The sequence below is a fragment of the Saccopteryx leptura genome, chromosome 6, assembly GCF_036850995.1.
Source record: "Saccopteryx leptura isolate mSacLep1 chromosome 6, mSacLep1_pri_phased_curated, whole genome shotgun sequence".
NCBI classification, from domain to species: Eukaryota; Metazoa; Chordata; class Mammalia; order Chiroptera; family Emballonuridae; genus Saccopteryx; species Saccopteryx leptura.
The window spans coordinates 26,087,239-26,113,214 of NC_089508.1; the positions used below are offsets into that span (position 1 = coordinate 26,087,239).

The 25,976-nt window shown below is 47.2% G+C and overlaps 1 protein-coding gene across 3 annotated transcripts in view; it reads right to left on the bottom strand.

Annotated features, from left to right (window-relative positions):
* Window positions 1-23,621: 23,621 nt before the first annotated feature.
* The window catches only part of JDP2 (Jun dimerization protein 2), a 44,391-nt gene continuing 42,036 nt past the window's right edge, over window positions 23,622-25,976 (bottom strand). For 2 of the 3 annotated variants that reach the window (XM_066341440.1, XM_066341442.1), the window contains exon 4: window positions 23,622-24,944. In XM_066341440.1, the coding sequence (XP_066197537.1) occupies window positions 24,759-24,944 (186 nt within the window). In that variant the 3' untranslated portion in view covers window positions 23,622-24,758. The remainder of the gene's footprint in view (window positions 24,945-25,976) is intronic. The other variant, XM_066341441.1, reaches the window with a different exon arrangement.

Genomic DNA, 25,976 nt, shown 5'->3' on the forward strand with positions numbered 1-25,976 from the left:
GTGACAGCACAGATCAATCAGCACTCTCGGACCATGAGAAGCATCACCCTTTTGTGTTCCAGCAGGTGTGCTGGTGGCTTTGGCAGTAGTGATGCTGACCAAAACCAAATGCTGCTTCAGTCAGCTGTGAAAAGCAGCAGGTGGGCTTTTCCCAGAGCCCCTCCAGAGCCCTTCCCATGATGAAACTCTCCTCCGGTTGTGAAATCAAGCCTGAGAACTTTGTTTTTTTTACAACAATGACATTTATACCAGAGTTTTAAAGAAGCGTACACTGGAGCAAACCTCACTGAATTTAAAAAGATATTCAGCTTCAGAAAAAAAAAAAAAGAAAAGCAGTTCTAAAAAATGGAACTTTAGCCTGAACCATGGTGGCACAATGGATATAGCATCGACCTGGGACACTGAGGTTCCAGGTTCAAAACCCCGAGGTTTCCGGCATGAATGCAGACTTATCCAGCTTGAGCATGGGGTCGCCAGTTTGAGGGTAAAATCATTGACATGACCCCATGGTCGCTGGCTTGAGCCCAAAGGTTGCTGGCTTGAGCAACAGGTCACTGGCTCGGCCCCATGATCAAGGCACATATGAGTTGATGCTTCTTATCTCTCTCCTTTTCTCTCTAGATAGATAGATAGATAGATAGATAGATAGATAGATAGATAGATAGATAGATAAACAGGACTTTAGAGGGTAAAACTAACACAGAAGTCATCGCTCACCAAGAAAGCCTGGTCATTGGACCTGCCAAGGTCCCATATGACCACCAGAGGGCAGCAAAGACATTGGTCAGGAAGGCAGCGGCCCCTTTGGGGCTCTTCTTAGGATCATCTTCACAGGATGGAAGATGGACAGGAAAAATGAGAAAAGGCTTTTTCCATCACTCTAACAGCATCCCCTAGAATGGGGGAACCTAGCCATTTAAAAGAGACTAGGCTATGAATTTGTTCTATAGATCATGTAACTAATGTATGGTTAAGTGTAGAAAAATTGGAAAATGTAGAAAAACACATCAATCAAATGATGATAATCTCACCACCCAGAGAAAAACGCTATTAGTTAACATTTAAATAAATATTCTTGCCCTGGCCGGTTGGCTCAGTGGCAGAGCGTGCAGAAGTCCTGGGTTTGATTCCCGGCCAGGGCACACAGGAGAAGCGCCCATTTGCTTCTCCACCCCTCCCCCTCTCCTTCCTCTCTGTCTCTCTCTTCCCCTCCCGCAGCGAGGCTCCATTGGAGCGGGGATGGCCCGGGTGCTGGGGATGGCTCCTTGGCCTCTGCCCCAGGTGCTAGAGTGGCTCTGGTCACAACAGAGCGAGCCCTGGAGGGGCAGAGCATCGCCCCCTGGTGGGCAGAGCGTCGCCCCCTGGTGGGCGTACTGGGTGGATCCCGGTCGGGCGCATGTGGAAGTCTGTCTGACTGTCTCTCCCCGTTTCCAGCTTCAGAAATAAATAAATAAATAAATAAATAAATAAATAAATATTCTTCTGGAAAGATGCAGAAATAGATGACTATTTAATATATTAACACATATAGATATACATTTACATATTTTTTTGGCTTTGTGAAACTGACATCAGTCAGTATATACACGCTGGTGGTCCATTTTAAAAAATTCAACTACAACAAATACACATGTAATTATATATGTGTGTATATATTGCATTATTTGTCCAACTGTCTCTCACTTGCTCACCTGTGAGCTTCTCAAAGGTCAGTGTCCACAGCACCCCACAGAGGGGTGGGTCCCCTGGTCACTCTGATGGGTCTCTTCACAGCCTGGGTCTAAGCTTCCTGAAATCTTAGAGAAGGGGAGTTGTGGAGTCTTCTAGTGAAAGAAAGAAAGAAAGAAAGAAAGAAAGAAAGAAAGAAAGAAAGAAAGAAAGAAAGAAAGAAAGAAAGAAAGAAAGAAGAAAGAAAGAAGGAAGAAAGAAAAAAGGAAAAAGAAAGAAAGAAAGAAATGGAAAGAAAGAAATGGAAAGAAATAAAAAAAAAAAGAAAGAGAGAGAAAGAAATTGAAAGAAAGAAAGATAAGAAAGAAAGAGGCCCTGGCCGGTTGGTTCAGTGGTAGAGCGTCGGCCTGGCATGTGGGAGTCCCAGGTTCGATTCCCAGCCAGGGCACACAGGAGAAGCGCCCATCTGCTTCTCCACCCCTCCCCCTCTCCTTCCTCTCTGTCTCTCTCTTCCCCTCCCACAGCCGAGGCTCCATTGGAGCAAAGTTTGCCCGGGCGCTGAGGATGGCTCTGTGGCCTCTGCCTCAGGCACTAGAATGGCTCTGATTGCAGCAGAGCGATGCCCCAGATGGGCAGAGCATCACCCACTGGTGGGTATGCCGGGTGGATCCCGGTTGGGCGCATGCGGGAGTCTGTCTGACTGCCTCCCCATTTCCAACCTCAGAAAAATTAAAAAAAAAAGAAAGAAAGAAAGAAAGAAAGAAAGAGAAAAAAGAAAGGAAAGAAAGGGAAGGAAGGAAGGAAGGAAGGAAGGAAGGAAGGAAGGAAGGAAGGAAGGAAGGAAGGAAGGAAGGAAAGAAAGAAAGAAAGAAAGAAAGAAAGAAAGAAAGAAAGAAAGAAAGAAAGAAAGAAAGAAAGAAAGAAAGAGACTCCACTTAGTGACCAGATGCAGATGCTTGGAGTTCTGTTGAATTTCATCAAAATGAGTCACACAGAAGGTGTGAAGAAGTGACAAGATGTTACCACTTCCTGGCTAACCAGCAGCACATCATTCTTTAACCAGAGACAGGGCACTTCCAGAATGGAGAGAATCCAGGCAGCAGTTATAGGCACCATGTTTGTTTGTTTGTTTGTTTGAGGTATGACCACGTCTTCCCAAAGGAAAACATCACCATCCTTATTCTGTGACCCCTTTCATCATTGTTAAATGAAATTCAAACCTAAAAAAATGCTCACTGAAAGTGTGCTGGCGCTTGAAATAAGTCTAAAAGGTACAGGTGTTCACGTGAGAAGAAGAGGCATTGTGCCACCTGGATTTATAGACTTGTTTCACAAGAGTAGACGGGACACCACTGATCCCCTAAGGACATTCTCTTTGGCCTGTACTTTACAGTGAGACAAATCTACTTCTGAATCAACTTTATCACTTTCTAATTGTGTGTCTTTGGGCCAGTCATACACATAATCCTGGGCCTTCTAGCGCAGGGCCAAGGGGAGACTGTCGGAACAGTTCCGGGGGTAGCATCTGCTGTCCCGTCTGGCTGGATGTAGGATGAGAGGAGGCAGAGCAGGAGGGAGCCAAGAGCATGGCCTTGAGAGCCACACGGGGAGGCCACCAGGAGCCAGGGCAGGCCCTTAGGAAGGGTTAAGTTGCAGTAATATAGATAGAATATTATCTGTTGTACCAGTCTCACAAGAGTTATGGTAAAAACCAACAAAATGCATTTGGGGAAGGGCTTGGTAAGCTAGAAATATACGTCACTGGCATCTTTCCTTTCCATTTGGGTGACTGTTACCAGCTCCCAGGTGCAGCCTGGAGGGTTCACCACCCCGACTCTCCATCCCAGTCGTACCCGCGGGACATTTCCAGTGAGCGTGGTCCCCACCCTCTCAGACCCACCACAGTCACACTCGGCCCCGGTGGTATTTCTCAGCCTCTTTCGGTTGTGCTCACGCCCAGCCAGCTGGAGTGAGGGGGGCGCAGAGGGAGAGAGAAGCAAGCCAGAGGGAGGAAAAGGAAAAGGTCCCTTTTCCCAGCAGTTGGGGACATCTGGGCCCTGAGTAGAGGGACGATGACCAGAGACAGTCTCCCCAGGGCTCAGGAGACCCAGGTGCTGACTCTGCTCTGTCGGCACAGCATGGGGAGTTACCTCAGGCACAGCATGGGGAGTTACGTCAGAGCGTTCTGCTCAGCTCTCGGCCACAGCAGGTGTCCGATTCTGCCTTCTGCACTGGAGTCAGTCAGGAGGCAGCTCCACAGGCAGGGAAGAAGCCAGGCATGGGGGTCGCAGACCAGGGTCTGACTCCGGCCCCTGTCCCTGACGGGTGCATCACTGTGGGCAAGCAAGGTCAACCCTCTGGGCCTCAGTTTTCTTGCCTGCCAAGTGAAAAATAATATTATTTACTAATTCTTGGGTTATGGAGAGACTTAAATGAGATACATCAAAACTAGAATTACGGCCCCGGCCGGTTGGCTCAGTGGTAGAGCGTCGGCCTGGCGTGCAGAAGTCCCGGGTTGGATTCCCGGCCAGGGCACACAGGAGAAGCTCCCATCTGCTTCTCCACCCCTCCCCCTCTCCTTCCTCTCTGTCTCTCTCTCCCCTCCCGCAGCCAAGGCTCCATTGGAGCAAAAATGGCCCGGGTGCTGGGGATGGCTCCTTGGCCTCTGCCCCAGGCGCTAGAGTGGCTCTGGTCGCAACAGAGCGACGCCCCGGAGGGGCAGAGCATCGCCCCCTGGTGGGCAGAGCGTTGCCCCCTGGTGGGCGTGCCGGGTGGATCCCGGTCGGGCGCATGCGGGAGTCTGTCTGACTGTCTCTCCCCGTTTCCAGCTTCAGAAAAATACAAAAAAAACAAAACAAAACAAAAAAAACCTAGAATTACTGCTGCTGGTATCAGTTGTTTTGTGTTATATCTCTCACACGGGACTGGAAGCCGCTCAGGGGGCCAGAGACACATCATATCCGGGGGCTATCACCCATGGTACTTTAAGGAGAGCATAAAAATGTTCTAATTTCTTTTATTATCAGAAGGAAAAACATAAATACAACCCAGCTTTGGTTAGCTTTGTTCTTGTATCAATGCAGTTGTAAAAACATGATTTGTAATATATATTATTAATGAAGGAAGGGACTCAGAAAGGCAAAATATCTTCAGCTCAGGAATGTCACCATGTGGCCCTGAGTGCCAGGGCACAGAGTGACACAGGTCAGACTTGAATCCAACTCAACCACTTAGCTAAGAGTGTGACCTAAAGAAAGATAATTAGAATTTGGGGGGGTTCTAGTTTCATCTGAAGAGTCATTTGATAAATTCTACCTCTTGGTTCATTGAATTCTACTTCTTCTTCTTTTTTTAATTACTTATTACATCCCTAATTATATATTCAGTGTCGGTCTTTCCCCACTAAGCTGTAAGCCTCACACAGGGAGGAATCCTGTCTAACTTCATGATTCGAACGCATCACATACGCAGGGCTCTTACCACGGGCCGTGCCTCGTTCTTCATGCTCTAAATGCATGACAGCAGTTATAAAGATATAATTTTAGCCCCCATTTTACAGATGAACAAACTAAGGCTAGTTCCAAACAAGTGACTTACTCAAAGTCACATGATAAGAAGTGGTGGTGGTGTGTGTGAGTATTGAAACCTGGGACCTGTGCCCTTAGCTACAGCCTCGGGCTGTGACGCTCAGCTCAGCCCAGATCCTGACAGACAAGGGGGAGAAAGAGGCAGGTACTTGGGGGTGCCTGGCCCAGCAAGAGCCACCAACTCGACGTGATTCTGATGAACCGAAACAGAGATCTGTTCCTGAGTAGGTGGCTGTGAAATCGAGAAGGGGGAGCCATCAGGGAGAAGTCTTCCTCGCAGACAAATGTTTTCCACTCATGAAGGGGGGAAAATTTAGGTAGAGAGAATGATCTGACCACATAGCGGTGTTCCTCGCAGGGGATCAAAGTTTCAGCCACCCTGGGAATCCGATCAGCCTGGTTCTCCCTGAGGCAAAGGGACTAAAAGGGGCAGAGGGGGCTTTCCAGAGGTCAAGTGTTGTCCAGGCTCACCCTAAACAGAACGTGCTACTCAGCTGGTCCCTCCCTTCCTGCTCTCTCTACACGGCTCACACATACAGAGAAGTTGGGTTTTTATGTTTTATAATAATCATTTATATTATTTTTAATCATAATTTTTATTTATATATATAATAATGACCTTTCCTGGTAACAAAATAACACACATATTTTCATCTTAGAAAAATTGGAAAATACAAAAAGACACACACAAATAAGTAAAAGTCACCAATCATCTCAATGGGAAAAAATAACCTTGCTTAATATTTTGGTATATTTCTTTCTGGTCTTTTTTTCATGGCATATGAATATGTATTTAACCCCTGCAACATTGAGTTCATATATAATACAGTTATTTTTGGTAAACAATTTGGTAGATGCTTAAGAAAAATAATGAACAAGACAGAATTATTGTTACAATTAAAATATGTGAAAGAAAATATCAACTTGTGTGTAGTATTCCTTACTTTCTTCTAAATGTCCAAAGCTGTTGTAGTGCACGTAGAACAGGCAACAAGAGGTCACAGGTGAGACCTTTGGCTCTTCTCATGTCTCAGGAATTGATGGAATTGACCTTTGTTTTTGCCAAGTAGTTGTGGAATCCCAGAAGTCACATGGCATGGCAGACACTAGTTAGCTGTTCAGCAAACCTATTTCCCTTTCCTCCTGGGAACACAACCACTCTATATTTGCCAGCATCTCTTGCAGTCAGGTGAGACCATGTGACTGAGTTTTGGCCAATGACATACAGGTAGAAATGTGTTTTAGTTATCTATTGCTGCATAACAAATTATCCCCAGAGTCAATATTTTAAAACAACAACAATCAACAAAAAATAATTATCTAGAGAAAATATGTTTTCTCTGAACATATGTACCCTGATTTATTGCCACTCCATTAAAATTTTTTTAAAAAGTTCTTAACAAAAAAATATGTTTGTTTTCCTTAGGTTTACAAAAGGTTCCTGTTATCTCTGTTATGTCTTCTAAAATATGTTTGTTTGCCAGTGAAAGAAATTGTTTTTAAAGGTGATAAAATATGTTTATAAAAGCAAAAAATAGGCGCAGTGGATAAAGTGTCGACCTGGAAATGCTGAGGTCGCCGGTTTGAAACCCTGGGCTTGCCTGGTCAAGGCACATATGGGAGTTGATGCTTCCAGCTCCTCCCCCCTTCTTTCTCTCTCTGTCTCTTTCTCCTCTCTGTCTCTCTCTCTCGTTCCCTCTCTCTCTCCTCTCTAAAAATGAATAAATTAAAAAAAAGAATTTATAAAAAAAAAAAAAATCTCATTTAAAAAAAAAAAAAAGCAAAAAATATATATCTCACACAGTTTCTGAGAGTCAGGAACCCAGAAATGGCTTACCTGCATGGTTCTGACTCACGGTGTCTCACAAGGTTGCAGTCAATCTATTGGCTGGGGCTGCAGTCTCTGAAGATTGAATTGAGGCAGGAGGTTCTGTCACATGACTCTCGGGGGGCAGATAAGAGTGTGATTCTGTTCCTCTCCCCACAGGCTTCTCCATAGGACTGCTGGAGACATGGCTTCCCCAGACTGAGCAATCCAAGCGTGACAACATCTAAAGTGAGACCAAACCTTAAAAATGACCATCACCTCTTAATTCTGTTTGTTACAAGTGAGTTACTAAGTCCAGTCTACACTCAAGGGGAAGAGAGTTAAGCTCTCTTGAAGGAAAGAATATTGTTACAGAATACGAAGAGCTTGTCCACCCAGCACTAATAGTGCCAAACATTAGACACCAAGGATTGGAGTGCAGAAAGACTGGCTATTTTATTCTGAATGGCACCACCTAGGAGAATGGGAAACTAATGCTCAAAAGCCCAGTGATGGCTTGTAGATTATAGATTATATAGGGCAAAATCACAAAACACTGTAGATGAGAGGTTCAGAGCCATGCTGGAAGCTGATTGGTCAGAAATGAGGTAAGGTTGATAAAGCATTTCTTCAGGTCTTGAGGACAGCTCTGGGGTCTTTTCCTGCATTCCTCTGTCCTATCTCATGGGAAAGTAGCCAGGGGGTTGTTCCATTTTAGGACTCAGGAGCTGAAACATAACTTAGGTCAAGATGTTATCTTTACCCGTAGATACAGAGAACAGGCTGACAGCTGACGGAGGGGAGGGGATTGGGAGACTGGGTAACAGGGTAAAAGGAGTTTTAAAAAGCCCTCATAGACACAAACAACAGCAGTGATTGGGGAAGGGGGGTGGGTGAAGGTGGAAGAAGGTAAGAGAAATGGGGGAAGGAGACTTGACTTGGAGACTGAACACACAATACCATATACAGATGACTTATTATAGACTTGTACACCTGAAACCTATCTAACTTTATTAACCCATGTCGCCCCAATAAATTCAATAAATAGATTTTAAAAATATGTTATCTGTAGCCTGCCATTGGTCTGGACTATGTGACCATTAGTCAGGTCCAGGCTACTGTCTTCTGCTGCCTCAGGGGTTGTGGATTATCAGGGGGAAAGGTTAGGTCTCTGAGAGGTAGAGAGAGAGAGATGATTTCTAGAGCTAGGATTTAACACTAAATTTAAAGGTTTTACTTCTTGCTTTCACAAAAAGGAGAGAGAGGGGCGGTGGAGTGAGAAGTATCAACTCATAGCTGCTTCTCTTTAGTTGTTCAATGATTGCTTGCCACCTGTGCCTTGACCGGGCAAGCCAGAGCTTCCGACCGATGACCTCAGCGTTCCAGGGCCATGCTATATCCACTGCGCACCACAGGCCAGGCTAACGCTAAATTTAATCTGTCGTGAGAACCCTTGGTTTCAAAGAATCTGTGGGTCTAGTTAAACTACCATAATCTACTACACATTGAAGCTTGGCCATAAAAACGCCTGTGCAGTCCTCCTCGCTCTCTTTCCCAGACTGGCTGAGTGGAGAGAGAGTACTCAGTCTTGGAGGAGGGTAGGTACAAAGTGAGAGACACCTGGCTCCCTTCCGGGGGTAAGGGGAGCACTGAGGAGCCCTCCCCACTCTGCGTCCATTTGAACTTTAGAAGATGGGAATAAAGGTCTTTGTAAACTGAGCCACAGAGATGTGGAGTTCATCCGTTCCTGCACCTAATGAGCAGATTTGTTGTTTCCTAGCTCATGCCTGGGGGGGTGTATGTTCTATAAGATCACAGTCTTCTTTAAAATACTATAATTGTTTTAAAGAAATTATCTCTTTCCTTGTGCAGAAAGCCCAGACTCCAGGGAGAAGTAATCACATTCCTTCCAGTTTGGAGGAAGACAGTACAACAGTGCCGAATCAAAAGACACAGGAAGAGGGAGGACAGTGGGAACTGGCGCAGGCGCAGGCGCAGACGGCTGGAAGGGGAGGCACATCAGCGGATCTGTGGATAGCACGGCCAAACCCTAGCAGGAATGTGAGCGTCGGAGCACAGCAACGCTGCACAGTGAGTCCCCAGCCTCCTAAAACACAGGAGAAGAAGACACAGAGGACAGAAAGACAGATTAAGAAGAGCAAAGGACAGAGATTTGGCAACATCTTCATTGGAGGAATGTAAGCTACAGAAACAACATATGAGTAACTGAAAGCATATGTATGAAGATGCTCACGGTGATATCAGATAGATAGATAGGTGGATTTGTAAAAAATCAGGAGGCATGCACACCAACTTATACACTGGGGAACAATTTTTTTTTCATTTTCTGTTGCATGAGGTTTTAGAACTTTTTCTATATATTTCTGCATCGCTGATTCCAAATCTGAATTCCATTTTTTTTGGTGCATACTCTAGTTTTTATGCAATTTTAATTTCTTTTTGTTACAGTTAATGGCATGCATTGGTTTTTAAATTGGAGTTAAAGGGCAACGACTCTTGGATTGAACATAAGCACAAGGCAATTAATGTTTTACAAACATCACTTTTACATAATTGTAGTTGTTTTTAATGTAAAAATATATTATCTGATAAAAACACCCTCTTATTTTGGTTTATTGAATTATGGCTCCTTCGAGTAGGCGTAAATGTAAGAATAGTCCTGACACCTGCTGTTATATAAGTGGCTGTTACACACTTCAACGTCAAAGGCGTGTTATTTCATCATTTGTGACACGTGTATATATTGCCTATTTTTAAGTTCCCCTTGACGATCAAGACAAGAATTGGGCTCCTCATATTATGTGTCATAATTGTGAGGAAATGCTTCATGACTGGACAAAAGGAAAACAAAATGGTATTCCCACGGTTTGGCATGAACCTAAGGACCACAGCAGTGACTGTTATTTCTGTCTGATCCATACAAAGGGCATCGGTAGGAAAAAACCACATATGATTGCATATCCTAATATTCCTTCAGCAATATGACCTATCCCACTCTCTGAGACACTCCCGGTTCCAGTTTTCAATGGTTTTATTTCTAATAAGGACGAAGAAAGTGAACATGATGATCAAGTGTATTTTGATAAGATGCATGAGAAAATGGTTGTAGAATCTGAAGGGTCTTCTTCTGATGCCAAGCAGTCATTAACCCCTCGGCAGTTTAGCCAATCTGAATTGAATGACTTAGTAAGAGATGTGGGCCTATCAAAGAAAGCAGCTGAGTTATTAGCCTCTTGGCTTCAAGAAAAGAATGTACTTCACCGGTCAGCTAAAGTATCCCATTTCAGGAAGCGTGAAAAAATTTTTGTGGACTTTTTTTCTGAAGACAAACACTTTGTTTACTGTCATGGTATCAGTATTCTTCTCAACCAGCTAGGTGTTACCACTTACAGTCCAACAGAATGGCGGCTATTTCTTGACAGCTCTAAACGGAGTCTGAAATGTGTTCTCTTACACGACGGTAATGTTTATGCAGTGGTTCCAATTGGTTATTCAACTCATCTGCAAGAAGATTATAATGACATAAAAATTGTCCTCGACTTACTGAAGTATGAGGAGCATAACTGGATCATTTGTGTGGATCTTAAAATGGTAAATTTTCTGCTAGGACAACAGAGAGATTTCACAAAGTATCCTTGCTTTCTGTGTTTGTGGGACAGCCAAGCTCGGGAGAAACACTGAACACAGAAGGAGTGGCTGAAACGTGAAGCTCTGGAAGTAGGGATGCAAAATATTGTGAATGAACCTGTAGTTAATCGAGACAGGATCATTTTTCCCCCACTTCACATCAAACTCGGCTTAATGAAGCAGTTTGTTCAGGCTTTGAATAGAGAAAGTGAATGCTTTCAACATATTATTTCTTCTTTTCCTGCCTTGTCTTTTGAGAAGATAAAAGCAGGTGTATTTGATGGACTTTAAATTCGAACCCTCATACGTGATGAAGAATTTTCCAGGAAGATAAATAAGGAGGAGAAAGCAGCATGGTAGTCTTTTGTGGCAGTTACAAAGAACTTCTTTGGCAACAAAAAAGCAGAAAACTATAAATTTCTGGTTCAAAGGATGCTGTTGGCTTTTTGCGACATTGGATGTAACATGAGCGTTAAGATTCACTTCCTGGCCTGACCAGGCAGTGGCGCAGTGGATAGAGCATCGGACTGGGATGCAGAGGACCCAGGTTCGAGACCCTGAGGTCCCCAGTTTGAGTGTGGACTCATCTGGTTTGAGCAAAGCTCACCAGCTTGGACCCAAGGTTGCTGGCTTGAGCAAGGGGTTACTCGGTCTGCTGAAGGCTCATGGTCAAGGCACATATGAGAAAGCAATCAATGAACAACTAAGGTGTCGCAACGAAAAACTAATGATTGATGCTTCTCATCTCTCCGTTCCTCTCTGTCTGTCCCTGTCTATCCCTCTCTCTGACTCTCTCTCTGTCTCTGTAAAAAAAAAAAAAAAAAAAAAAAAAAAAGATTCACTTCCTAAACAGTCACTTTGATAAGTTTCCCAAAAATCTTGGAGCTGTTAGTGATCAGCAGGAAGAACACTTTCATCAAGATCTGAAGACAGCCTGACCAGGTGGTGGTGCAGTGGATAGAGCGTCAGACTGGGATGCAGAGGACCCAGGTTCGAGACCCCGAGGTCACCAGCTTGAGTGTGGGCTCATCTGGTTTGAGCAAAAGCTCACCAGCTTGGACCCAAGGTCACTGGCTGGAGCAAGGGTTTACTCCATCTGCTGAAGGCCTGTGGTCAAGGCACATATGAGAAAGCAATCAATGAACAACTAAGGTCTCGCAAAGAAAAACTGATGATTGATTCTTCTCATCTCTCTCCATTCCTGTCTGTCTGTCCCTGTCTATCCCTCTCTCTGACTCTCTCTCTGTCCCTGTAAAAAAAAAAAAAAAATCTGAAGGCGATGGAAGAGTGTTATCAGGGGCGATGGGACAGAAATATGATGGCAGACTACTGCTGGAGCATCAAACGAGATTGTCCTCAACAAGTACACAAACATAAGAGCTATAAACGCAAATTTTTGCCTGAATAGAATTTAAATAAGTTTTACACAAATTTTATGATTAAAATAAGTGTTTTAATATGTTCTATTTCTAAATTGTAGACAAATTCTGATGCAATATCTTTTAGTGTATTAGTGTATTTACTGCATTATATAAATTATATTTTCACAAAGATGATGCCCAAGAAGATATTCTACTTCATTATGTTAAACTAAATGTTGCAAATTTTACAATAACATGACAATCTAAAATCTTGAAATGCAAAAAAAACCAAAAAACCCTGTAGCTTACAGAGAAAAACTAATGTCAGATTTGGGATCAGCACATTTGAATTAGGTAAGAACAAGTGTTTTTGTGGATGCAACAAAAATTTTGTTCCCCAGTGTAATGGTTCCTTTTTGGGGATTGTAGAGTGGGAAATGAAATGGGCTGGAATGCTTACGTGATTTTTTTTTAAAAAGATAGTATTATAGATCTTTTAAAAAAAATGAAGTCTTTATTTTTTTAGAGCAATTTTAATGTACAAAAACATTGAGCCAAAAGTAGAGAGACTTCCATATACTCCCTCTTCTCCCCCACACACTCTTTGTGACAGTTTCCTGCACTACCAATACCTTGCATGTGTGCGGTCCATTTGTTACAAATGATGAACCAATACTGACATAGTGTTATTAACCAAAGTTCATAGTTTCCATTAGGGGTCACTCTCTGTGTTATACAGTACTACGGGTGCTGACAAATGTATAATGTCATTCATACCTGATTATACACTTCTATAAAATTACACAGAACAGTTCCACTACCCTGATAATCCATGTCCTCCTATTTATCTCTCCCTTCCTCCTCCCTGAACCCTTGGCAACCACTGATTTTTTACTGTCTCTAAACTTCTGCTTCTTCCAGAATGTCATCTAATTGAAACCACATACACACTAGGTAGCATTTTCACACTGGCTTCTTTCACTTTGTGATATGCATTTAAGGTTCCTCCATGTCTTTTCGTGCGTTGAGTGCTTGGTGGTCAAAAAGTTTGTAAATATGATATATATGTTTGCTCGCTTATAGTTTGCATTGGGTATGGGGGACAGGTTGTAAGCAGGCAGGGTCGTTATAGCCTAAGGCTTAGTTTTAAGACTAAGCCTTTCCCATCCTTTTAATACTAAGATCTTTTCAAAACTAAGCTTTTCCCCACACCCTTGACTGTTGCATGATGTGGGTGGTGCACTCTCATGAGGAATCCCATTATGCCTCAGATAAGTGACTTTGTATCAGAGACTTCCTTGTTTGTATATTGGATTAAAGGTTTTGATTTCTATACTATAAAATGGGTCAGAAGAGCCCATGCTGGAGGGATGGCAGAGAAAGGCCACATGGAGGAGAGGAGAAGCAGCCAAGATGGCAGAGTGAAGGAGAAGCCAGTTTGTGCAGAGTTTGTGCAGAGAGGAGGAGAGGGATGGCAGAGAAAGGCCACATGGAGGAGAGGAGAAGCAGCCAAGATGGCAGAGTGAAGGAGAAGCCAGTTTGTGCAGAGTTTGTGCAGAGAGGAGGAGATGGGGAACAGAGGTGAATAAGGCTGGTGAAGTAGAAATCTTTGACTCTAGGAAACTCGGATAAGTCAGTGGCTTTGGGAGCCCTGAATGGAAAGGGAAGGGTTTTCCCACTGTGTGTATTTCTTGCCCACCAGGTGCAAGCTAGAATAAAAGGTAATGGCCCACCAGTTCTTGGCTCCATTGTTTCATTACCATCTGTCCGAATCAAATGCGAACCTGCATGGGCCAAGCAGCTGTGATGGTGGCCATGGCTACTGGCTTTACAGTGCTCATTTCTTTTCTTTTCTTTTTTTTTTTTTTTTTTTTGTGACAGAGACAGAGAGAGATAGAGAGAGGGACAGATAGGGACAGACAGGAAGGGAGAGAAATGAGAAGCATCAATTCTTTGTTGTGGCACCTTAGTTGTTCATTGATTGCTTTCTCATAGGTGCCTTGACTGGGGGGGGGCGGGCTACAGCAGAGTGAGTAACCCCTTGCTCAAGCCAGTGACCTTGGGCTCAAGCTGGTGAGCCTTGCTCAAACCAGATTAGTCCGCGCTCAAGCTGGCAACCTCGGGGTTTCAAACCTGGGTCCTCTGCATCCCAGTCCGACAGTCCATCTACTGCACCACCGCCTGGTCAGATGAGAGCTCATTTCTTTCTACTGCTAAATATTTCATTCTCTGAATGTGCCACAGTTTGTTTATCCATTCGTCCATTGAAGGACATCTTGGTTAATTTCAATTTTTGGCAATTGTGAATAAAACTGCTATACACTTTTGGGAGGACAAAGTTTGCAGCTCATTTGGGTAGATACCGTTGAGTATGATGGCTGGATCGTATGATACATTTAGCTTTGTAAGAAACTACCAAACTGTTCCAAAGAGTTTGTACCGACTTGTACTTCCCACTGGCAGTGAATGACAGTTCTTGTTGTTCCATATCCTCTCCAGCACTTGATGTGGCCAGTGACTGGGATTTGGCTGTTCTATTAGATGTGTGGTATCTCCTTACTGTTTTAATTTGCATTTCCCTAATGACATCTGATGTTGAGCATCTTTTTATATGTGTATTTCCTATTGGTATAACTTCTCTAATAAGACGTCAAGTCAGATCTTTTGTTCATTTTTAATTGGATTGTTTGTGTTCCTATTGTTGAGTTTTTAGAATTCCTTGTATATTTTGGATATGAGCCCCTTTTCAGATATGTGTTTGGCAAATATTTTCTTCCAGTCTGTGGCTTGCCTTTCTATCCTCTTAGGACAGGCTATTTTCAACACTGCTGTGGTTTCCAAGTAAACGCTTCCATAAAGAAGATGGAGGTGGGCAGGACTGACTCAGGTGGGCCCTCCCTGCCTGGCTGGACTTCTCCTCCTGATTCCCAGAGAGGAGCGATTGGCAACAAAGGAAACTCACTCCTATGTGTTACTCCGTAAACAGTTTTTGTATTTATGTCACTGACTTCATGAATCCCATTGTTTATAGTTTGTGATTCAAGAAAACCCCTGCTTTTGCAAGGCCCAGTTAAAGAAGTACAGTCCAGTTACACAGGAGGGACAGAAACTGCGGACTTCAGGGACCTGTCAGGGTCACCTGCTCCTTGGTGGGAAGCCCAGTCAGGGATGGAGGCCAACTGCAGGGGTGCCTGCACCCCCACCTGCCTGAGGCAGAACGGAGTACCTGACTAGGTCCCGGAAACCAGTTCCTTGAGATGCTTATTTCATGAGATACACAATTAGTGACCTTGGACTCCCCTCTACTCCCTCTCTGATGAAGGAAGGGAAGTCTCTAGTCTAGAGTGTGGGCTGGAAGCTGCTTTAGAAAAATGCAAAGGCTCGGCTGCTTGAAGGGGATGCGTTTGAGGGAAGTCTCTTGCCTTCAAAGGGGAACAGGGCTTTCTCAGAGGCTGTGCAGTATAAAGGCAGGGACTTCCAGGCGCTGGTCCCGGGCCCTAAAGAAGTTTCTTCCAAGACGGTGTTATGCAAATCTGGCTTAACAGAAGGGTGACTGAGCCGTTCTGTCCAGCAAAGAAAAGCAGAGAAGGAGAATAATAACACCCTTCACATCTGGGCTATAAATACCACAGTAAGTAGGGCTGGGAATAACGGCGGTTGGGGCCTCCAGAGCTTGAATCTGCTGTGAGGCCTGTGGCTGGTCGTCAAGGTTTCTTCGCACAGGAAGGACGATACAAGCTGGGATGGCGCAACTGTGATGGGCACCAATTAGAAGAGGCTCCCTGAGGACACGGCCACCACCACAGGGCAGCCTCTTGGTCACCTAAGAGAGGCCACTACAAGATGGCTGAGAAGGAAGCTGACCACGTACCACCGACTGACCTTCGGGATCAGAGAAGCCAACACTGCTGTCCGTGATTAATGTTTACAGGAGAGTGACCTTTGGGGGAGCAATGTGATCAGATGGTCACTAAACCATAATGGATGTCCAGCCAAAATGATGTTTTATTTTCCTTCAAGTGAAAAGAGCGCCCTTGAGGTCACCTGACCCAAGGTAGCTGCTCCTTATACATCGCCCTAGACCTGCCCTTATCTGCCTCCCCAAGGGACTGCGACCTCCCTACAGGCATGGATTTTGTCGGGTCCATATATGTCTTCCAGCCAGGTTCAATGAGTATCGCTTGGGTTGAATCCAGTGTGCTAACTGCCTCAGTTTTCTCATCAGTAAAATAGGTGGAAAAGTTATAACACCCTCCTCGCAAGAACCCAACTTTTGGCTGATCCTCCCTAAAAACATCTGCCCTTCCGTGTGCCGGGCGCCCTCTGTCTGCTGCAGTGCTGCAGCCATTTCATTTTTCACAGCCAGGCGAGGGGAGTCTGTGACCCTTTACGGTCTTCACCTACCCTTTAACTCCAAAACAAGGTGTCCAGGTATTCAAGGTAAAGTGTGGACTGAGACACCAAAGCACCATAAATGGGAAGCCACGTCACCAAGTATAGACATTATGAATTTTAAAGAGCTGGTTCCAAGATTATTGAACCCTTATCCACTTTGAGGACACAGAACAGGCTCCAAATGTGGAGCTAGAAAAAGCATTTGCAGAGAGCATTTCTTTGGAGAGAACTGCGGCAGTACAGAGTCCTCGCTCCCCACCAGGCAAGAGGGGGTGCCTGCTGTCTCCTTCCCCTCAAGCCAAGGGGCCTCTTAAAGGGGTGGTTGTGCTGGGCTGGGTCTATCAGCCTCGAGTGTTTCTGCGCATGGGGTGACTGGGAGCTTCCCGTGGGCTGGTGTGGGCTGGCCTGGGTCTGCCTAATAAGGCCATCTAGGGGATGCTGGGCTGTACACACAAGAAGCAGGAGGTGACAGACACTCTCCTGGGCCTAAGGAAAGCACTTCTTGCAGATCTATCTGTTCAGGTAGAGGGACATGCTGGAGAATGACACATCAGAAGAATCCAGAAAAAAAAAAAAACGCATGGAAAAAAGAACCAGTTTTAAATATCATTGGGCCATTCCTACCTCCTCAACACGGTTCCCAGCTCCTGCGTTCCCAGCTCCTGCGCCATCCCTGGGAGGGGCCGGAAACAGCGGGCAGGCAGGCAGGCCTGGAACTTTCCTGCTCACTTTCAGGTAAGAGACGGCCCTGTGCCATTCTGAGCCTCCATCTGTTCATTAGACAGTCCAGTCTGAGATAAAATCAAAACCCCAAATCTTCACATCTTCTCCCCTCACCAGAACAGGCCTATTTCAGCCTGACAGTCACAGGCAGGAGGGAGAACCGGGTGCCTCTTCCCCATTTCTCCCCTTGCCTGTCTCTTCTCCCTTCCTCCTGCCCAAGCTGGCCTCAGTCTCCTTACTCTATGCTTAGTCACGCTTTATATGAATAAATGTGCCTGTATCTGCGTATCTGTGTGTTGTATGTGAGACCGTGTTTGTCTCTGTGTATACTGTATCACATATCTGTGAGTTTGTGTGTGTGTCTATGCATATTGCATTTGTGTGTGTTAACCATCTGGTATGTGTGTGCCAAGCACTGTGCCAGGCACTGGGGATGCCCCGTGTAGGCACCGTCCACATGGCACTTACACAGAACGCAGCCTATCTTGCCAGGGAGTAAGAATGCCTCAGTTAAGAACCCTCAGCCCTGGCCGGTTGGCTCAGCGGTAGAGCGTCGGCCTGGCGTGCGGGGGACCCGGGTTCGATTCCCGGCCAGGGCACATAGGAGAAGCGCCCATTTGCTTCTCCACCCCCCCCCTTCCTCTCTGTCTCTCTCTTCCCCTCCCGCAGCCAAGGCTCCATTGGAGCAAAGATGGCCTGGGCGCTGGGGATGGCTCCTTGGCCTCTGCCCCAGGCGCTAGAGTGGCTCTGGTCGCCCCAGAGGGGCAGAGCATCACCCCCTGGTGGGCAGAGCGTGGCCCCTGGTGGGCGTGCCAGGTGGATCCCGGTCGGGCGCAGGCGGGAGCCTGTCTGACTGTCTCTCCCTGTTTCCAGCTTCAGAAAAAAAAAAAAGAACCCTCAACTCTTAAATTTTATTGTGGTAGGTAGAATAATGGCCTCCCAAAGATGTGTTACGTCACATGGAAAGGGGCAGTGAAGATTGCAGGTGGAATTAAAGTTATTAATTAGCTGACCTTAAAATAAGATTACCCTGTATTATCCAGGTGGGCCCAGTATAATCAAAAGAGTCCTTACAAGATGGAAGGGAGGGGGAGGGAGAAAAAGAAAGGGGGAGGAGGAGGGGAGGGGAGGGACACAAAGAAAACCAGATAGAAAGTGATGGAAGACAATTTGACTGGGTGATGGGTATGCAACATAATCAAATGTCAAAATAACCTGGAGATGTTTTCTCTGAACATATGTACCCTGATTTATCAATGTCACCCCATTAAAATTAATTTTAAAAAAAAGAAAAGATGGGAGAAGAAGAGTCACTCTCAGAGCTACATGAAGTGAGAGACACAACCAACCTTTGCTGGCTTTGAAGATGGAAGGGGCCACAAACCAAGAAATGTGGAGAGCCCCCCCTAAACTGAAAAAGGCAAGGAAATGGATTCCCCCCCCCCCCAGAGCCCACAGAAGGGTACGCGGGCCTGCTGACACTTTGATTTTAGCCCAGTGAGACCCACTTTGGACTTCTGACCTCTAGAACTCCGCCATATCAAAACTTGTGTTGTTTTAAGCCATTAAACCTGCGGTAATTTGTCACACAGAGGAAACAAATTTACCTGTGAACCCTGAATTCATGTCTTTTTTAAAATTGACTTTGAGAGAGCAAGAAATAGACAGGAAGGGAGCAAGAGAGGGGGAGGAGAGAGATGCAGTTGCTTCGCTTTTGTAAAGCAGACAGATGGCCGAGGCCAGGCAAGTTTGCATTGAATTCGGCAAGGCAGAGGAACTGCAGAGCCGGAATGGAGAGCATACGGCCATTCCCATTTATTGGAGGCGCGCTGAGACCAGCAAGTGAATAAGTAAAAGAAAACTGCTTTTGCAGTGGAGGGCAAGGGATCAGGGACACCTCCCCTCACACGGTGGTGGGGGCGGCGGCTGAGGGAATCAGGGAACCTCACCTCATGGTAGCAGGTAGCGCGAGAGCGAGCTGGGGAAACTGCCACCAAGGGAAAGCACCCATAGCTCTTCGTAGACACACACGTGGCTTTCTGTCACGTGCTCACTCAGTAATCATGCAAAGAGCTTGGAGCCAGGAAACCAGCGAGCAAGCCTAACCACAGCTGTCTTCCCCACAACTTCAGTTGTTCACTGATTGCTTCCCATACCTGCCTTGACGGGGATGGGAGGGGGGATGCTCAAGCCAAGCCAGCAACTTTGGGATCATGTTGATTCTGTGCTCAAGCTGCTGAGCCTGCGCTCTAGCCGGCAACCTCAGTGTTTTCGAACCTGGGACCTCAGCATCCCAGGTCGATACTCTATCCACTGCACCGGCGCCTGGTCAGGCTGGATTCCTGTCTTTGAAACACTCCCCTTTTGTTTTGCTTTTAGCCTTAGTGCAGTGGATTGCCTTTACAGAGGGGTTGGGTTGAAAAGTCAGCATGTAAATGAGAAAATGCAAAATCAAAATTAGCCTCAAATCTGTTTTTTTTTAGATTATTATTTATTCATTTTTAGAAAGAGAGGAGAGAGAGCAAGAGAGACAGAGAGAAGGGGGGAGGAGCAGGAAGCAGGAACTCCCCCTATGTGCCTTAACCAGGCAAGTCCTGGGTTTTGAACTGGGGACTTCACCATTTCCAGGTTGACACTTTATCCACCGTGCCACCACAGGTCAGGCCTCAAATCTGCTTTGAGTTGCTTAGTTGTTGGGACCAGGACCCACTGCAATAAGCAGATGAACACTCCCCAAGGTGTCCCCATCCTGGGACAGCAGCTTAAGGACTGCAAAGGCCAGCTGAACAAATCACTCTCTTTGAATCCTCTCTCCCTCTAAGGCATAAAATTAAATTTGCATCAATTCAAAGACCATATGCTGCAACTCCACTGTAATTTCAGATTTTGTTTTAATTCCCTGAGTTTGCTAAGGAAAGCATTGAAAAACAAAACCTACTTGCACTGTGGCTTGTTCTCTTTTATTATGAAAAATACCTCCCACACAGAGAACAGAATCCACATCTGTGTGCACATCAGGCACCTCTGACAAACTCTAACGTTATTCTACATTCAATTCGGAGTTTTTAAAGAAATGACATGAAATGTTACATGTATGGTTGAAACTCAGGGTCCTCCTTACCTTTGCTGATATTATCCCCTCCTTCCTCCCCCTCCACCCCCTGGAGCCTCTCCCATTCACTGGCCTTGACATTTACGGCATTCCTGGGCAGGCTTTTATACCTCTATTACCCAGATGTGTGTGTACCCATAAACAATAAAATGTCAGTGTATGTGTTCAAAAGATTCCATAAAACGTACACTGTCCACATCCCTCTGCAAGCTGCCCCCGTCCTCCAGCTCGACATTAAGTTTCTGAGACTTCTCCACATTGATACCTGTAGCTCTGGTTCATTCCTTTTAACTAATATTCGACTTGATGAAAACACAGTTTGTTTATCTGCTCTTCTGTTCATAGCTATTCAGGTTGCTTTCAACTTCTCTTTATGGCAAACAAAGTGTCAGTGAACGCTCCTGTACATTTCCTTGCGCCCCTCTGCTAGAGTTCCCCCTCCTCTGCTAGAGTTCCTCCCCCTCTGCTCGAGTTCCTCCCCCTCTGCTAGAGTTCCTCCCAGGTAGATGCTAAAAGGGAAATTGCTAGGTCAAAGGATGCGTTCAGCTTTAGCGTTACTGATTACTGCCAGTTGCTTTACACAGGAGTCACACCAATTTCCCACTGGCACGGGACGGAAGGTCCCTTTAACCCGTATCCTGGACAACACATACTAGTTTCTGCCCATCCGATTGTTAATGGGTTTTATCTTTCTCAGGTTGCACAGTTGATTCTCATAGCCACCCAGGACCCGAGTGGCGCAGGTCTTACTGATGACCACCTGGCGGGAGGGCACAGGGAGGCTCAGGGAAGGAATGATGAGCCCAGCAAAGCTACTAGTGGCCAATCAGGAGCCGAACCGACCCAGGAGTCTTGGGTCCCAGGCACTCATCACCGTGGGGACTGGATTCATGGCCAGAACACACACTCTGCAGCCACCTTTAGAGAATAAAAGATATTCACATAATTTGTACTATGTGGTAAATAGCCACAACTATCCATACTCATAGAGGGCAAGAAATAACCATGTTATGGAGTTTTATATTTCACAAGACAATTTTCTTTCTACACGTTCCTTGGTTGACCCAAATAACCCCATACAAAACACTTTAAATTATATGCCACCTTCCAAATAAAAGTGAGGCTCGTGGCCACTCAGCAGAAGACTGGCCTGGAACCTGTTTGCCTTTAAAGTATGTCTCCTTCCAGTCGCCTGGAGATGGCTGAGTTAAAGATTCTCAACCCGTGCCATCTCTCCTGCTTCCCTGCACAATCTCCCTGTCACCGAGGCCACACCACAAGAAGCAGGAGCATTCATTCCCCCTAAGGGTGAAGCCCAGCCCTGTAAGAACATCCAGGCTCCATCACCCAACAGGACTGTGACCTTGGGCAAGTTATTTCTTTCCTGTGCCTCAGTCATCTCATCTGTAACATGGGGACAATGGCACCGACTTCCCGGCAAGGTCACGGGGACCGGTTGCAACAATACAGCTAAAGCGCCAGGCACGCAGGAAACAAGCAGACGTTAGCACTTATGAGGAAGACTGCGACTGTGACTTCAGGCTACCCCCGGGGGGAGTGACGGGTCCCAGTCAGGAAGAAATGCCCAGGGCAGGCCTCGGCACACACAGCAGGACTCTGATTCTGGGAGACGGCCATCCGCCCAGGCTAAGAGGGCTCCATGGCGGAGGTGCAGGCTCGTAGCACCCGAGTGCAGGCCAGAGGAACCACAGCCAGGGCAGGTGGCGGGGACTTCCACCAGGTCAGTGGAGGGACCCTTGTAAGTCTCCACCGTCCTCATTTTTCTCGTGGCTTGAAAGATGTCAAAGGGTCACAGCCTGAGGATTCGCTGTGGCCGCCACAGCTGACAGCGAGCTGACCACCCCTGCTTCCGCGGCAGGGCTCAGGGGGCCCACCCCAAGCGTGTCCGGCGGAGAGCACTTAAGACGAGCGAGGAACCAAAGATATATGAATAACCTGTTCTCGGTTCCCATCCGTCCCGGAAGGTCTCGTTCCTGATTTGGGAAGCAACCCAATGGAGAAAAACAAACACGCCACAGAAAGTGGAGAGCAGGGTTCAGCTCCTGGTTCTGCCCCTTTTTCAGCTGGCTGAACGTTCATCTCTGTGAGCTACAGTTTGCACAACTATGCAATGGAGCTAGAGGTACCTATCCCTCCTCCCCCACAGAGCTGCCACGGGAAATGAGAAAACACACATGAAGTGCATACAAACTGTCGCGTGCCGAGTGCAGGGCAGTTCCTGCCTGTCACACTGAGCCATCCTCCTTCTTCTGAGTCAGGCATTCGGCTGTGCAGGTGAGGGTCTGGCTGAGTCCTCCGCCCCCTCTCCTGGGTCAGACACATGTCCCTGCATCACGGGCTCAACTCTCTCCACGACCATGACAGAGCCTGACATTCTAGCCCTTCCAGAAACTAAATCTGTAATCATAAGCCGCACAGGCTTCCTGTTCTCATTAGGTGAGACACCAACCACAGGGATAACCACAGTCAGCTGGTGACAGTTGGAGAGTCACGGGCCTTTGGAGGCGGAGCTCACACACCAGCTCTGCCCCTTGCTAGCTGGGTGACCCTGGGTTAGTCCCTTACCCTCCCAGTTCAGTCACTTGTAAAATGAGGGCAAAAAATAGGCATCAGGCTGTTGAGAGAAGTAAATGAGACTGTGCTGTCACACAGTAAGCCAACAAATGGTGGCTGCAAGTTTATCTCCTAGGGTCTAATTTGTCATCTGTGAGTGGGGGCAGTTGTTGCTCCCTGGCACGGCTGTTGCAAAGGTGAGCTGAGACTGTGTGGAGTAAGCGCAGGATTCAGCTCATGACTGATAGCCCCACGGGCGTGGGGCCTGGGTTTGTTTTATTCCCCAGTGACCACTCAGCGTCTTGCAGCGCGCCTGCACACACGTGGAGGTGCTCAGTAAACATTTGCGGAATGAGTCAGCGAAGTCAATATGGCAGATTTCTTGAACTTCTCTGAGCCTCAACTTCCTCATAGGGCCCGACTGATGGTGGCACATTGGATTGTGCTTCGGCCCAGGACGCTGAGGGTCCTAGTTCAAACCCCTGAGGTCGCCGGCTAGAGCGCAGGCTCACCAACTTGAGCACAGGATCACTGACATGATCCTAAGGTTGCCAGTTTGAGCCCAAAGGTCACTGGCTTGGCTGGAGCCCCTGGTCAAGGCACATATGAGAAGCAATCAACAAACAGCTAAAGTGAAACAACTATTAGTTGATCCTTCTCATCTTTCTCCCCCCACCCCACCACTCTCTCTATAAAAAACAACAATAACAACAACAAAAACTTTCCTCATCTGTAAAATGGGCACACAGACACTTACCTGGGAGGGCTGCTGTGAGAGCCAAAGGCCCGCAGCAGACATTCCCAAACACTCGTGCACCGCACACCCGGAGGCCCACTGAGTGTGGGCTGCACCCCATGCCGGAGGCTGACACCACAAGAGGCAGCTGGGTAAGTAAGAGTAATGTTTACTGAGCGATACAGGACTGAGTACTACGAAGGGTTTACCAGGATGGAAATGCACCCCGCCCACCCCGGCCACCCCTAACACCCAGAGACTACAGTACTTAGGAGTTACACACAACGGCCATAACTGCAGAATATCTGTTCGTAACAAACAAACCATAGCATATTTATACTGTATCACATCGAGTGATTATAGAAATCCATATATATATTGCTTGTATAAAATCTTTTTCTTGTAAAAAATATTAAAAAAAAAAAAAAAAAAAAAAAGGAAAGAAAGTATAAAAAACATGTGCAGTTGAAAGCCCTGCCAGGACAGCCAGTCTGTAAACATTCAGTGAGTATGTGCTTTGGAAGGGCGCCCGCGCCGCGTGCCCACAGCAGCTCCAGCGGGGCCGGCGAGGGTGCGCCCCGGCTGCCGCTCCGGGCAGGGCCGCGCTGGACCGTGGCGGGCGGCTGCAGCAGGGCCCGGCACTGGGCCCCTCTCCAGCCTCGTGTGAGGGGCAGGGGCAGGGGCAGGGGCAGGGCTGGGGGCAGGGCTGGGGGCAGGCATATTGCAGTTTCACTGAGTTCCGTCCCCAGCCACATTTTGGTTGTACCTCATGGCTTTTCCTGGCCGTTCGGAGGTCTCTCGGGTGGGTACCCTGGCGGAGAGGCCGGAGAAGTGCCCACAGCTGCCTGGATGGGAGTCTCTCCAGCCCAGAGCCTCTGTCCTGCCTCCTTCAAGCCTGGCCCCCAGGCAGGACAGCCCCAACCTCGGGGCTACTTTGGTCTCAGCGCTTGGTCCTGGGTGTCATCAGCCTGTTCTTCCCCTGGTGTGGCTGATGTGAGTTTCACAAGAAAGCCCGGCTGATGCTGGCTGTGCTGAGCCGCTTAGAAAAGTTTTTCACGGAGCGAGGAAGAGCCCTCTGGGACCCTCCTCCTCCTCCCTTTCCCCCTCTCCTCCTCCTCCTCCTCCTCCGCCTCCTCCCCGCCCATGGTCACTTCTTCTCCAGCTGCTCCAGCAGCGGGTTGCCTTCTGAGTCGGGGGTCTTGACGCTGTCGGTCCGGACGATGCAGGTGGGGCGGTGCAGGTTCAGCATCAGGATGAGCTGCTGCCGCTCCTGCTTCAGCTCCTCGATCTGGGTTTTCAGCTCCGCGTTCATGAGTTCCAGCCGCTCCGATTCCTGTGCGCAAACGCAGAGACAGGGCTTTAGGCTTTCACTGGGGACAGGCGCTGGGGAGAGGCTCTGCCTTCGGGTACAGCCTGGCATTTATTTCCCTGTTTTCTGTCTGCCAGGTTCCCACTGGAGGGAGAACAGAACCTGTTCTCGAGCCCCTGGGATAACTCACTTTCTGCAAGCAGTGTCTGTCACACCCGGGGCACCGGCCCGTGGCACCAGTGAGATGACCCAGGTTATGTCTGGGGCCAGGCTGGCTCATGTCCCACCTCTCTCCCTCCACGCAATGCTCTCCCAACACTGGCTTCCTTGCTGTGACTCAAAGATGCCAAACACTCTCCCCCTCTGTATAAGGCTCCTCTGTATAAGGAACAACAGGCGGGAGCCAGGTGGTCTAGCACAGGCGTGCAGAGGGTTCACAGGGAGACCCCTGTGTGGCAGTGAAATGGCAATGTGTTTTGATGAGTGACTGATGCATGTCGCGGAGGTTTTGGCCTGTGGGATGAACGGGCCCAGTGTGGTTGTAAAATTCCTTCTAAAACATGTCCTTCCTGGTGATGGAAGGACATTACCCCCTGTTATCCAGAAACCTTGCCCCTTGGTGGCCAGTAACAGTCATCCTTCTGGATCCAAAAAGAAGTTCCAGCTGGACCTCAGGAGAGATTGCCATGAACTCCCCGCTCTGCTGGAGAGGCTCAGGGAAGGGAAAGAATGCTGGTTTGACGTTGGGGGGTTTACCTGTTTGCAGCGTGGAGAGGGAAAGAAAGGCACACCAGGTACAGGCTCGGGGCGGGGGCTCAAAACAACGAAACAGAAAAGCTCCTGAATGATTTTCCTTGAACTGTGTCTAAAAGCTTACAACCAGTGTGAGAGCTGAACTGTACACAATGGCCAACGAAGGTTCAGAGCAGAGGTTCCCCGCCAGGTACAGCTTCCCCTCCCAGGAGACACTGGACGAGGCCTGTAGACGTTTCTACAGCTTCCCCTCCCAGGAGACACTGGACAAGGCCTGTAGACGTTTCTACAGCTTCCCCTTCC